Below are 15,252 nucleotides of genomic sequence, written 5' to 3'. Positions count from 1 at the left end.
CCACGCTGGGAGCTCACTGGCTCCAAACTTCTATGTGCAGTTCCCTGCTCCGAGACTCAGGTTTCCTTCCCCCGTCTCTGCTGGCTTTTTCCCATCCTGTTTGGCAGTATGGTGGATGGGGGATTAAGCTAGGGGATTGTAAGTGCTTTTGGTGCCTATTTGTTGGGGTTAAAAGGCCATAGTCGTAGTTCTTCGAGAGTCATCTTTCGTGCAACCTCTCAGCTCATGGCCACCGCCGGAAGTCTGCTTTGTTGTTACTTCTGCAGAATTAGTCCCCTTTTTCAGTGCGTAAGCAGGGTTCTGTCACATTTCCAGCAAAGTAGTACCATCAGAGTAGGAGCAAGCCCAACCCATGAGTTCTGATGATATGATTGGACTTTATCTTAAAACCCATACGTATAAAGGAGCAGAATTAAAACGTCTAAAATGACCAAACTGTTGAAGGACTCTGGGTTGCCAGAGATGCCTGCAGTAACATTAATTATGCAAAATGTCACAAACCACGCTGATATATGCGAGGGTATCCCAACTGGGAACACAAGTTTATAGGGGTGTATAGCTTTGTTTTTGGAATGGTGTGAGGAATCAAATGAAAACTCCAGTGAGAATAAATAGCCCAGTCAATTACTTAAAAACTATAAGCAGGACTCTACTACGCAAAGACAATTGCATATATGGATTACTAAACACATCCACAGTTTATATCTACGATCCCTGAACTCCTTAAGACCTCCCCTTTCTCTAAACAACATCCAAATCAAATAGATCTATAAGTCAGAACCAGCGTACAGTTACCACACAGTACAGGGATAATGAACAAGTCTGGGAACTGTCTTGTCCTAGTCCAGCAAAGTTATTTAAACTGCCTTTACAAAGGTTTTCTGCGCAGTCATGGCTCTAAGATTTAGATGCTGTTAGATGTAAAACTGGCCCTTTCGCCTGTTAAATGTAAAACTGGCCTCCAGGCTGCTAGATGTAACCTAGCCTGCTTGTTTATGAGGATGCTGGCAATTATAACACTGTTCCCCTTTAATTCTGCATTCTGTCTATTTGACTGGTTACCCCTCTCATGTTTCTTGACTCTCGAGATCTCCAAATCATCTCGGCAAGCTGTTTCCAATAATAGGCTATTGAAATATGATTCTACCTAGGTGTCTTCTAATATCGTTACTGGGAAAAACATGTCTCCTCATGCCTTTTGATTGCTGACTACTGCAGGCCAGATTACATCTAGCAGCCTGACTACTGCTGCCACTAGGCAGATTTCTACCTATTACTGGGCAGACTGCATCTTGTAAGATTTGTATTACTGATGTTACTAGGCAAATCTATGACAAAAAATACTGTTTTATTGAGGAAAGGATGCGTGGAACATGAATCTCTAAAGGGGATGTTTGCAAACCTGTGTCCAAAAATATGAGTGTCTTTAAAAGTGTAAAGAATAAGCAGTTAATTGCAACATACAGTCTTCCCAACAACTGTAAACATGAGCCAGAATGTCACCATCCTCCTAACTGACTTGCATATAAACTCAGTCATTTAATCTAATTTAGTTGAATTTGTGGCTATAGTTCCGCTACAGCAGCAGAATGATGTATTGTATTTTGTATGGTATAATGTTCCTGTCATGAATAAACAGCATATCCTCTGACTGAACGTCAGTAGTGCCCACCATTTATGTCTCCACGTTTTGGGCTGGCAACTGTCTGTATCAGGCAATTCACAACTCATTCTCATTACTATAGAAATGAATTCATTACAAAGGCATTGCTTACAGTGTATGATGTGCATCAGTTATTTCTGACGATTCAGAAAGCTCTTTAAAGCTTGTTAAACTGCAATTACCTTAATTATACTTTTGCACTTTTAATGGCGATGATCATTAAATTTACATGATGAATTGAATAAATTAGCTCTAAAGATTGGTTTCCTCATCATTTGAAATTTACTCATTTTGCACGCAGCACAATGAAAAAAAGTCAAAAACACCACCGCCTCCAGGTGAATGTCAGCATTAGTTGCTGCCTGCGAACTAAAAGCTACTCTGTTATCTGAATTGCTGCTGCTCCCTGAATAAAATGTCTTTCAAAAAATTAAAACCGTTTCAAGTACCATTTAATAAGGTGATGAGACAATACATAAGAATTATGATTAATTGTTGCCTGCATTGTGGTGGGAGGCACATCACTTGCCAAGTGACTGAGGCCATAATGGTTTTACTGTTCAACGGTTACAGTGGATGAATTGCGTTAACTCCCATGTCTGTTAAGAATGCAGACTGTTATACGTTATTGCGCATTTCCTGTCTATCGGATTTCTCCTTTTCTCTTGAAACAAAAGTGAATGTCAGCACACTCTTAATAAAACTACATAAATTTACCCAGGAATATCTTTTTTTTAATTTAGAATACCCGATTCTCTTTTTTTCCAATTAAGGGGCAATTTAGCGTGGCCAATCCACCTAGCCTGCACACCTTTGGGTTGTGGGGGTGAGACCCATGCAAACACAGGGAAAAAGGACAGTGACCCGGGGCCGGTGTCAAACGCGAGTCCTCAACGCTGTGAGGCAGCAATGCTAATCACTGCTCCACCATATTCCTTACCCAGGAATATCAATTAGATTTTGCAGCATTGCAATCTCACACAGCTATACCTAAGGAAAATGCATCTTCTGTCGCCATAGTAATTTGCTTAAACACAGCATTACTGGGATTCCTTAACACATTTCCCTATATTTAAAGGTTAGTTGCAATGCAATTGGTGCTGAGTCTGGAGACAAAATATGTAAGATTAGATACCTAGCATCCATGGCACAGAAGCCAACCATTCTGCCAATCGGAATCTGCCAGCCATCTTTCCTCATCTAAATCTACCATTGTAACCATCTGTTACTCTACTCTTCCCCCCCCCCTCCCCCACCTCAAATGTTTGTCTGGTTTCTCCTTGATGAGGCACAGTTTGATTTAATTAGTATTAATTAAGCTGCTTTTTCCTGTAATTGTTTTTATTAAAATTTATAATTCAAGTAAATAAAATTGCTACAGATGATTATAGAAAGATACACAAATTCAGGAGCCAGAACATTATGAATTTAAGAAACTGTAACCTAGACTAAAGGGATAGTTGACTGGACTAGGCTAGGCTTTTTTTTCTTGATTATACATCTGAAATGTTGAGACTTTTTCCTATGTTACAGATGTTACATAAATGCAATTATTGAGACTTGTGTTGAAATAGTTGCTAAACAAGATGATATTCAACACCATGTCCGTTCTTGATTTCGCAAGACGAGAAGGTTAGGTCGGGGAAAATATTTGAGAGAAGGGGACTATGTTGAGGGTTCGATAAGTTAAATCATTTGCGTGTCTGTAGGGTTATTTAAACCCAAGCCTTGTTGCTGACATTCAGTTCTTTGCTTTTCCAGGAAACAAGGCTGGGGAAGCTCATCAATGATGTACGGAAGAAAACCAAGAATGAGGAGCTTGCGAAGCGCGCCAAAAAACTGCTGCGGAATTGGCAAAAGTTGTTGGTCGAACCAGTCGGTCAAATTGAATCTGTCCCCAGGGCACTGCCCACTTCCCCTGGCTCAGCCAATGGTGGAGCTCATGCCTACAAGCATGATTTGCCATCTCTGACCGCTAGCACTGGAGCAGGGGGCACAAAGCCAGTCCCAGATCTGAAAAGTAAGAATGATGTGCACAACTCCTACTCTTTGCTTGCTGACAAGTCGGGCAATCGGAAACGGAAAGCAGAGCATCGCGATGGCACAAAGGGGCCACTGTCCAAAGTCCCAAAGGTTAATAATGAACAGCAGCCGAACTCTACACCACCACCTTCCAATGGAATCCGTGGCAGTCCTGAAAATTTCCAAAGTCCTCCAGACATGGCACCTGCAAACATCCACACCATCCCAGGCAAAAGCAGACCAGACCATCAGACACCATATGAAAATGACAAGCACAGCAAGATTCCAGTAAATGCTGTGAAACCTCATACTAGTTCTCCAGGACTTGTAAGAAACCCAAGCACTTCCTCATTGCTAAAGACTGCGATTCTTCAGCAACATGGAAAAACAGATGAAGCTGGGTTGCGTTATCGACCCAGTAGCCCCCGCTGTCAATCGTTTAGCCCTAGGACTCTTAAACATGAAATGTTGTGGAAACCCTCCACAACATATGCACCCAAGGGATCTGTATCTAGCCCGTCCCAGAGCTTTACAGGAACTTCTGCTCAAGCAGGTTCTGATTCAGATAGGACGACATCTCACTTACCCAAGAACAATGTTCAGATGCCATCCCCCATGTCTGCACTGCAGCAAGCCACAACACCACCTCTGCCAACGCAGGCAAAAGGCTTGCACCCGCCAGAGATCGAATGTTCATTAGATCGGCTGGGACACTCATCCAATTTAGAGACTGTTGGTGAAAACCAAGTGCAGCACCATTCTGCACCAACACTACAGCAACAGGACTCTCCATACCTCTCTCATAGTCCTAATTCATCAACTTCACATCGTGGGGAATCCTTGCACAGTCATGAGCTGGATGCAGCAATGGGAGAGTTGTCCTCCAATGAGTGTGCCTCTTTTGGTTATGATAGTAAAAGGTCATCTAAGAAAAAATACAGGTCTAGAGACTATCAGGTGAACTTAGACGGACAAGTTATCGATGAAAGTGTGAAACCTGTACGGTTGAAAGAGCGTAGAATTACTTTCGACCCTGCAACTGGACAGATCAAACCTTTAACGCATAAGGATTCATCTCTGGCTGAAAGCCCAGTTCTACCTGAGCCTCATCGAACCACTGAAATTGTACAGGAACAGAGGGTAAACTTGCAAAGTACTTTAGATCAAACAAACTGGAAGGAGTTGTCCAAAAATGAAATTATTCAGTCATACTTATCAAGACAGAGCTGCCTTCTTTCATCCTCAGGAGTGCAGCCACCAGGAGGTCACATTGTTGAGTTCTTACAGCATGAAAGCCACAGATATAGCACTAGCACAGAGGCCCGTGAGGTCCACATATTAGTACCTACCAACTCTCCCTCAGAACTTCCTGGGGTCACTAGAGAGATCAGAGACTTGGATGTTCACCGAATACACCAGCAACATTGGGCAGGTGTGAACGGTTGCATGGACAACCATGGTAAATGGTATGATTGGACGCAGGGCATATCTTTGGACCCTCATGGTGATCAGGGACAATTGCACATACTGCCGTACGTCTGTCTAGACTGAGCGATAATGCCCTTTTGGCATGCTTTGAGGTTTAAATTCAGCTGGCGGCAAACAAGTGGCTCCCACTTACTGGAATGAGCAAAAGCCTCTGGGTTGCAGGTTAAGGTTTTGAAGGTTCTGTTTCTCAGCCCATCTGTGTAGGTCCCCCAAACCTAAACCCCTCTCTTCTGCAGTTTGCTGCTATCAGTGTTTTAATCAAAATTGCGAAGGAGGGAAAAGAGCACAAGAGAAGAGAAGGTTGTGAAGGAAAAATGAGAGGTGGTTGGTTCAGTAGCATAAACAACTCACCACACAGATTAAGGCAGGTCATAAGCCAGGGGCTGACAAGTCCAGTGCAGAGTGGTTTGTCGGTATTCAAGGCTCCAGCACTTTACAGTGGGCTGGATACGGTCTTGGGGCACGTACAGGAGCTTTATGTGGCATCAAAACTAAATGAATAATGTTACTTTAAAAAGTATGCATTTATTTATTTGATTTGATTTCTTTTCTTTTTAAAAACACCTATAATTTGGCAGTGAGATATGCGAGACAAATGTGCAAAAACTGTAGATCTCTCTTTTAATTACATCGCACATCTCTTCAGGATATATTTTTAAAGTGAATAATCATGACAGGCTGTGAACATTTGCACAGTACATCGTCATACGTAACATTCCATGGGTCTTCACATGCTGGGAGTTGCTGTCATCTTCTGTTTAAATAGGAGATAAAATCCTTGGGTCTTCATAAACTAGGTTAAAAAATGTTTAAAAAATAACTATTTTAGGAAGTCAAAGATTTGGGTTCTGCTTTTTTATTCTCCCGCCACCAGTCAAAATTCGAACATTAACTATAATTTTGTTCTCTGCTTTGCTCTCTCGCTTGATCTCCACATTCGTTCTCACTTCTCCAAATCCCAAAGTGGAAAAAAAAGAGGGTGCTACTAGTTTGCAACTTTGTACTGTGAGAAGTTGATTTCCCAAAAATCTTCTTTTTTTTTAATTCAAAAGGAATCTGTTTGTATGCTGGAGATATACTTGTTACCATTCCTTTAGATATTGTTTGCCTTATGGAATCCATCATACCACAACTGCAAAAACAAGAAGCCTTAGTGAATGTACAGAAATTAGACTTCTGTGTTCCTCACAATGCAGAAGGAATGACTTTGCTATTTGGTCCTTTTAAGTGGACACGTTGTGATATAAATGTGGAAACAATAAAAAAAATTTGCACAAAAAAACTGTCCCCTTTTATTCAGAAAAACATAGATTGTGAATTTGCTTACAGTAGAGAAACTGATTACACTTCACTGTTAATCATCTGACTAATTGCACAAAGAAATTAATGCCCATTCAAATGTGTTTAATCTCCCCAGCTGTAAACAGATCAATTTTGTGTTTAATTCTGAAATGGGTTCTTCCATTGGTTTCTATTTCACACATATTTAGCCATCAATGTGAGCACAATAATGTGGAATGTTTTGGTCTGAATTTGGGTTGCATTGCCCTTGTTCTGGTTTCAAAATCTATTATAAACCATTTCCCTCCTGCCGATTGCCGATGAATGGATATATGCCCTGAGGTGTGATTGGTGCTGAATAATAGGCCACGAAAATCCCCATTTTCATCCAGAGGCTTTATATGAAGGAATGATCTGTCTCTGTGGCAGGGATATATTGAGCAGGGCTCTAGTTTTAACCAGTTACTCCTATTGGAAAACTTGTGTTTATGTATGTAAGTTGAGTTACCATATGTGGCTTGAGGAGTTTAAAAAGTTGACCGACCAGGTTTGTTGATGGAGAAACCACAGGTGAACCACAAAAGGCCTTGTTTGAAATGTGTCCGAACGCGTGTCAATGTCTTCAATGTTTATAGAAAATATTGGGAGGAAAATTCACTGGATTGAACCACTTCATCTTGGGCTGCAGAGAGAGAAAATAGCCTGAATGGTTCTTTTTTTTTAAAACCATATCTAACAATGTCTTCTGGTGAAGTGGACACCGAATGAATTCAGAATTAACTCAACTGTGATGCTTCTTATAGCTGACATTGCCAAGGTTCTGACATGAAAATTTACCATTTGGGTGACGTGCAGAAATGCTGCTGATTTCTGCAATTGCCATTAATTCAGTTAATTGAAAGAGGAAGTCATTTGGTGCTGTCAATGGTAATTTGATGTATATCACTTCCATTTAACTTGGTTAAAGGCGTATTGAGCAAACAGAGCAGCTAGATTGGAGTTCAGTATTTTTATTAAGAAAGGTTTTTCCAATATAACACCTTCACAACCATACTCGTACAACAATTGCAATATTTCAACCCCCTAACTCACCCCCCCTAAAAAGAACAAAAAACAGTCCCCTAAATCCCCCCCAAAAAACAACATACGGTGACAAGCTCCCTGAAGTAGGCAATGAACAGCTGCCACCTCAGGTAGAACCATTCCGTCGACCCTCTCAGATATACTTGACTTTTTCTAAATGTAAGAACTCCATCAGATCACTTAACCATGCTGCGGCACTGGATAGGACCAAATACTTCCATCCAAACAGGACTCTACCTTGGGCATTTGCCTTCAACCCTGTCTGCAGCTCGAGTAAATCTGAAACCCCCAAAGATGGCCACCAAAGGGCAAGATTCCAACTCAACCCAAAGATTCCTGACATGGTACTGAAGAAGGAGACCCATAAGCTTAGAACAAGACCATAACTTGTGTGTATGATGCCTCGGCCCCATAGAAGATTGCTCGCACCTATCATCTATTTCCAAGAAGAACATAGGAATTAGGAGCAGAAGTAGGCAATTTGGCCCTTCGAGCCTGCTCCGCCAATCAATCAGATCATGGCTGATCTCCTCTTGGTCCCAAATCCACCTCCCTACCTGTGTGTACCATGTCCCTTCATTTATTTATTTTTTTAAATGTGATTTTAATTCTCATTTTCCACATTTCATCAAATACACAACAAAAGATAACCAACAATAACAAATACAATATCAATCCCCCAACCAGCATTCCCTTCAACCTATCAACCCAAACATCACCCCTACATTCCAAATACTACAACAACAAAAAAGACTAAAAGAGAATCAACGGTCATCCCATACACTGTAAACAATATACTCAAACCCCCCCCCAATAACATTCCTCCCCCACCCCCAATGTTCGATGGCATCCAATTCTTGAAAGCGCACGATAAACAAGGCCCATAAATTGTAGTACGCTTCCATTCTCCCCCTCAGCTCAACCGTCACCTTCTCGAGCGTCAAAAATTCCAGCGGTCTCCCTGCCAACCCGAGGCACGGTGGAGAAGCTGGCCTCCACCCCAGTAGGACCTGTCTCCGGGCAATCAGCGAGGCGGAAAGCTAAAACATCTACCCCCACACCCGCCTGCAGCCCGGGCTGGTCCGACACCCTGAAAATGGCTTCACGAGACCTTGGTTCAAAACTCACATGTACCACCCCCGAAATGACCTTAAAAACCTCCCTCCAACACCCTCCAGCTTCGGGCAGGACCAAAACATGTGAACATGGTTTGCGGGGCTACTCCCACAGCGCTCGCATACATCCTCCAACCCTCAGAGTCGGCTCATCCTCACCCTCGTGAGGTGCATCCTATACACAACCTTGAACTGTATCAGCCCCAACCTTGCGCACAAGGGTGAGTCGTTTGCCCTCCGGAGCACCTCACACCACAGACCGACTTCCATAATGTACCCCAACTCTTCCTCCCACATGGCTTTATTCCTCTCCAAGGATACTTTGTCTTCCCCCAGAATCGACCCACAAATCGGCAACACCACCCCCTTTTCCATTCCCCCTGTCATCAATACCTCTTCCAACAGCGTGGAAGCCAGCACTGTCAGGAAGCTCTAAACCTCCCTGGCAAAATCTCGGAGCTGCAGATATCTAAATATTTCCCGCTGCCCCCCGTCCATATTTCTCCCCCAACTCTTCCAGCCTTGCAAAACGACCTCCCAGGAACAAGTCCTTTAATACCCTAACTCCCGTCTCCTCCCATCTGCGAAACCTCCCATCCCACTTCCCTGGCTCAAACCTATGGTTCCCCCTAATCGGCATCTCTCTTGATCCTGCCCACAACAAAGTGCTACCTCAACTGTCTCCAAATCTTAAGTGTTGCCACCACCGGACTCCCAGAATATTTACCCAGAGTCATCAGGAGTGGCGGTACTGCCAACACTCTCAGCCTCAACCCCCTGCACAGACTCTCCTCCGTTCTAACCCACTGGGACCGCCGCCCCCCCCCCCCCCCCCCCCCCCCCCCCCCCCCCGGACCCACTCCTCACCTTTTCAGAATTTGCCGCCCAGTAATAATACGATAAATTCGGGAGGCCCATCCCCCTGCCTGTCGTGCTCTGCAGAAGTACCTTCCCGATCCTGGGCACCTTCCCACCCACCGCCAAATAAACAACGTAATCAACTTCTGCACCTTCTTGAAAAACGCCTTTGGTAAAAAGATCATCAGGCACAGAAATATAAAGAAAAAACGCAGCATCCCATTCATTTTAATCGCCTGTACCCAATCTGCCAGCGACAGAGGAAGACCATCCCACCTTGCCAAGTCCGCCTTCACCCTCCCCACCAAGCTAGTAAGATTGTACCAACGAAGCCCCCCAGTCCCGCGCCACATGCATCCCCAAATATCTAAAGTGGGTCACCGCCCTACGGAACAGCAGCCCCCCACCCCCACCCCCGGCCGGGATACCACAAAGTATTCACTTTTTTCCAAATTGAACTTAAACCCCAAAAAGGACTCAAACGTCCAGAGCAGCTCCAGTATATCCCCCATTGACGCACCCGGCTCTGACACCCTATGCTGCACCACCCCCCCCCCCCCCCCCCAAACTATTCCCTTTCACACCCCCAAACTCCTTAGTGCGATGACCGAAGGCTCAATCGCTAGCACAAATAACAGAGGGGATATAGCACACCCCTGCCTGGTCCCCCTGTGCAGAGCAAAGTACCCCAAACTCATATTGTTTGTGTGGACATTCGCCTCCTGCTCCCTATACAATAACCATATCCACTCCGCAAATCTCAGCCCGATTCCAAACTGCTCTAACACCGCAATGAAATACCCCCACTCAACCCGATCAAATGCCTTTTCTGCGTCCAGCGCAACAACCACCTCTGACCCCTTCCCACCTCCACCCCCCGCCGGTGTCATAACCACGTTTAACACCCTCATATTTGAGAATAGCTGTCTCCATTTCACAAACCCCATCTGGTCCTCCCCTATCACCTTCGGGAGGCACCCCTCCAACCCACCCACAAACACCTTCGTCAATATCTTTGCATCCACATTCAACAGCGATATAGGCCTGTATGACCCACACTCGGTTGGATCCTCATCCTTCTTCAGCAGCAAGGAGATCGAGGCCTGCCCCAAAGTCTGTGGTAGCACCCCCTTCCTTAACGCCTCCTCAAACAGCCCCACCATCAGCGGCGCCAACATTTTCCTAAATTTCATATAATACTCCACCAGGAATCCATCCGCCCCTGCCACCTTCCGACTGCATCCTCCCAATTGCCTCCTTTATCTCCTGATCCCCTATCAACCCTTCCAATGTGGCCCTATCCTCCTGCCTCAACCTCAGGTATTCCAAACCGTCCAGGAATTCCCGCATCTCCCTGTCCTCCCCCAGTGGCTCTGACCTATGCAAATTCTCATCAAACTCCTTGAACACCCTATTAATCTGGTCTGGGGCCACCACCAATTTCCCTGTCCTATCCCACACCTGGACAATTTCCCTCACCGCCACCTCACTCCGAAGTTGGCCTGCTAATATGCCTTCTCCCCCCTACTCATAAACTGCTCCTCTCGCCTGCCTCAAATGGCGCTCCGCTTTCCTTGTGGACAACCAATTAAAACTAGCTTGTAACTCCCTCCTATTCAAAAGCGCTGGGTCTGCATCCCCCACGTACCTCCTGTCCACCTCCAACATCTCATCTATCAACCTTTGCCGCTCCACCTTCCTCTTTATACATCTTTGCCTTAAACGATAACACATCCTCCCTCACCACTGCCTTCAGAGCCTCCCATACCACCGCCTGTCCCGTGCAATTAAAACCCACCTATTCCTCAATCGCCCTCACGATCTTTTCACAAAAACCTCGGTCCCCCAGTAACTCCACATCCAATCTCCACCCTGGCCTCTGCACTGTCCCCTTCTCCAAGACCATGTCCACCCAATGCGGCGCATGATCTGAAATTGCTATTGCTGAGTACTCCGATCCCTTAACCCCAGACAACAACGCCTTCCCTATTACAAAAAAAATCTGTCCTCGAGTAAACCTTATGGACCGAGGAGCAAAACAAATACTCCCATCTCACAGGTCCACTCCTCCCATTTCCTCCATAAGCCCAGTCAACGCCTTTGTTACCCCGACTGGGCAAGAGAGCGTGGCTGCGACCTGTCCAACCTTGGCCCCTGCACCGATCACCAGTCTCCACCCACTATCAACTCATACGAATCCAAGTCAGGAATGTTCCCAAATACCTTCCTCACAAAACCTACATCGCCTCAGTTAAGAACATACACGCTTGCCAAAGCCACCAACCTCCCCTCCAATGTCCCTGTCACTATCACATACCTACCCCCCTGGTCCACCACCACCACCACCTCCCTCTGGAACCTCACTCTCTTACTAACCAAAACCACTACCACCAGCACCCTGCTGTACCGTGGGCAGCATGGTAGCATAGTGGTTAGCACAATTGCTTCACAGCTCCAGGGTCCCAGGTTCGATTCCCGGCTTGGGTCACTGTCTGTGCGGAGTCTGCACGTTCTCCCCGTGTGTGCGTGGGTTTCCTCCGGGTGCTCCGGTTTCCACAGTCCAAAGATGTGCAGGTTAGGTGGATTGGCCATGCTAAATTGCCCTTAGTGTCCAAAATTGCCCTTAGTGTTGGGTGGGGTTACTGGGTTATGGGGATAGGGTGGAGGTGTGAGCTTGGTAGTGTGCTCTTTCAAAGAGCCGGTGCAGACTCGATGGGCCGAATGGCCTCCTTCTGCACTGTAAAGTCTATGATAATGAAACCCCGAATGAAACACTTCCCCAGCCCTCCCTAAGCCTCACCTGATTCTTCACCCTCAAATGAGTCTCCTGTAACATCGGCCTTTAAACCTTTAAAAGCCTTCCCAACCCCATTACGTTCCACATAACTAACCTAACTGTGTTTCTGTGTCCCCCCACCCCTACCTTCCTATCCACCATCATCATAACTCCGGGCCCTGCCCACTGGACCTGACCCGCCCGCACTGATTGTTACCACCGATCACCCCCTCCCCTCCCAGAATCCCCCCCCCCCCCACCCCCATTCACTTCCTCTCGAAAACACGTCACCCAGTATCGATCCCCTCCCCATCCTTTCACACCACCTCGGTCCATCAAATCCTATTCACCAGGCTCCAAAGACTGCAGCAGCCCCCCCCTTTCTCTCCCCCCCCCCCCCCCCCCCCATCACCACATTGCTCCAGCCCACTGCACCTCCTGCTCTGCTTCGCCCAACTCAGGACCTTCTCCTTCACATGGTACCTGTGGCAGCAAACCATCACTGCTCTTGGCAGCTCATTTGTCTTCAGTTTAGGCCTCAACGATTGATGAGCCCGGTCCAGTTCATACACCTCCCCCCCCCCCCCACCAACTCCGCGAACATCTTGGCAAAGTACTCTGTCGGCCTCTTGCCCTCCACCCCCTTGGGCAGACCCACAATCCTCAAATTTTGCCGCCTCGATCGATTTTCCAAATTCTCTAACTTTGCTCGCAGCCCTTTGTTGGCCTTGACCACCCTCTGCAGCACATCCCCCATCGAGGTGAACTGATCGAGGTGTTGCGACATGGCCTCCTCCACTCCCTTCATTTTCTCACCCTGCTCCCTCACCTCGGCCGGTGCCTTTGACACAGCCACCTTCACCGTGGCAATTGCCTCCTCCACCAACATTTTCAACGCCTCCATCGCCTCCTTCCTCAACACCTCCATGTGCTTTGCAAACTGCTACTCCAATTCCATCACCTTGGTCATCTTTTCTGCCGTAAGCAGTGCGGCCCCATCCAACAACCCAGCCTCCGCCATCTTGCCAGCTCCCGGGCTGACCCTTTCACTCGCCGGTGAACCCTCACTCCCTCCCATCTTCACAGCGACTTTCTTCTGATTTTTTTACATCTTCCTCCTTCCTTATGCTTTCCTACACTCGATCATCAAAACATTGCGCCTGGGACCGGGCATTAAACTGCAAAAAGAAACCTGTCTCAAGCAGGAGCCACCCAACGTGCGACTTCCCCCTAAATGCCGCCACCGGAAGTCCCCCAGTTTTTAAAATCAGAAATATATCTATCTTCTCCTTGAAATCATTTAATGATTCAGACTCCATCACGCTATGGGGCAGTGAGTTCCACAAATTCGCCACCCTCATCTCCGTTTTAAATCTACCGCCTCTCAGCCTATACCTGCGACCTCTTGTTCTAGATTGCCCTACAAGGGGGAACATTGTTTACTTTATCAATCCCTTTTAGTATTTTATATACCTTTATCAGATCCCCTCTCATCCTTCTAAACTCCAGTGAGTAAATCCCAAACTGTTTAATCTCACCTCCTACATCAACCCTTTCATCCCCTGAATCAATCTGGTGAACCTCCTCTGAACTGCTTCCAATGACATCACATCCTTCCTCAAATAAGGAGACCAAAACTGGACACAATACTCAAGACGTAATCTCACCCCAACACCCTATACAATTGCAACAATACTTCTCAACTTTTTTATACTCCTGTCCTTTTGCAATAAACGCTAAAATTCCATTAGCCTTTTTTGCATTCTGTATATGCATACAGACTTTATAAGACCATAAGACATAGGAGCGGAAGTAAGGCCATTTGGCCCATCGAGTCCACTCCACCATTCAATCATGGCTGATTTCAACTCCATTTACCCGCTCTCTCTCCACAGCCCTTAATTCCTCGAGAAATCAAGAATTTATCAACTTCTGTCTTCAAGACACTCAACGTCCCGGCCTCCACCGCCCTCTGGCAATGAATTCCACAGACCCACCACTCTCTGGATGAAGAAATTTCTCCTCATCTCTGTTCTAAGGTGACTCCCTTTTATTCTAAGGCTGTGCCCCCGGGTCCTAGTCCCTGCTAATGGAAACAACTTCCCTACGTCCACCCTATCTAAGCCATTCATTATCTTGTAAGTTTCTATTAGATCTCCCCTCAACCTCCTAAACTCCAATGAATATAATCCCAGGATCCTCAGACGTTCATCATATGTTAGGCCTACCATTCCTGGGATCATCCGTGTGAATCTCCGCTGGACCCGCTCCAGTGCCAGTATGTCCTTCCTGAGGTGTGGGGCCCAAAATTGCTCACAGTATTCTAAATGGGGCCTAACTAATGCTTTATAAAGCTTCAGAAGTACATCCCTGCTTTTATATTCCAAGCCTCTTGAGATGAATGACAACATTGCATTTGCTTTCTTAATTACGGACTCAACATGCAAGTTTACCTTTAGAGAATCCTGGACTAGGACTCCCAAGTCCCTTTGCACTTCAGCATTATGAATTTTGTCACCGTTTAGAAAATAGTCCACGCCTCTATCTTTTTTCCAAAGTGCAAGACCTCGCACTTGCCCATGTTGAATTTCATCAGCCATTTCTTGGACCACTCTCCTAAACTGTCTAAATCTTTCTGCAGCCTCCCCACCTCCTCCATACTACCTGCCCCTCCACCTATCTTTGTATCATCGGCAAACTTAGCCAGAATGCCCTCAGTCCCGTCATCTAGATCGTTAATATATAAAGAGAACAGCTGTGGCCCCAACACTGAACCCTGCGGGACACCACTCGTCACCGGTTGCCATTCGAAAAAGAACCTTTTATCCCAACTCTCTGCCTTCTGTCTGACAGCCAATCGTCAATCCATGTTAGTACCTTGCCTCGAATACCATAGGCCCTTATTTTACTCAGCAGTCTCCCGTGAGGCACCTTATCAAAGGCCTTTTGGAAGTCAAGATAGATAA

At 45.9% G+C, this 15,252-nt stretch overlaps 1 protein-coding gene across 2 annotated transcripts in view; it reads left to right on the top strand.

The window, feature by feature from the left end:
* The window catches only part of crsp7 (cofactor required for Sp1 transcriptional activation, subunit 7), a 269,362-nt gene extending 262,907 nt beyond the window's left edge, over positions 1 to 6,455 (top strand). For both annotated transcript variants that reach the window (XM_072482853.1, XM_072482854.1), the window contains exon 3: positions 3,425 to 6,455. In XM_072482853.1, the coding sequence (XP_072338954.1) occupies positions 3,425 to 5,236 (1,812 nt within the window). In that variant the 3' untranslated portion in view covers positions 5,237 to 6,455. The remainder of the gene's footprint in view (positions 1 to 3,424) is intronic.
* Positions 6,456 to 15,252: the final 8,797 nt, after the last annotated feature.

Source organism: Scyliorhinus torazame, chromosome 18 (assembly GCF_047496885.1).
Source record: "Scyliorhinus torazame isolate Kashiwa2021f chromosome 18, sScyTor2.1, whole genome shotgun sequence".
NCBI lineage: Eukaryota > Metazoa > Chordata > Chondrichthyes > Carcharhiniformes > Scyliorhinidae > Scyliorhinus > Scyliorhinus torazame.
This window is presented reverse-complemented; position numbering and strand designations above follow the sequence as displayed.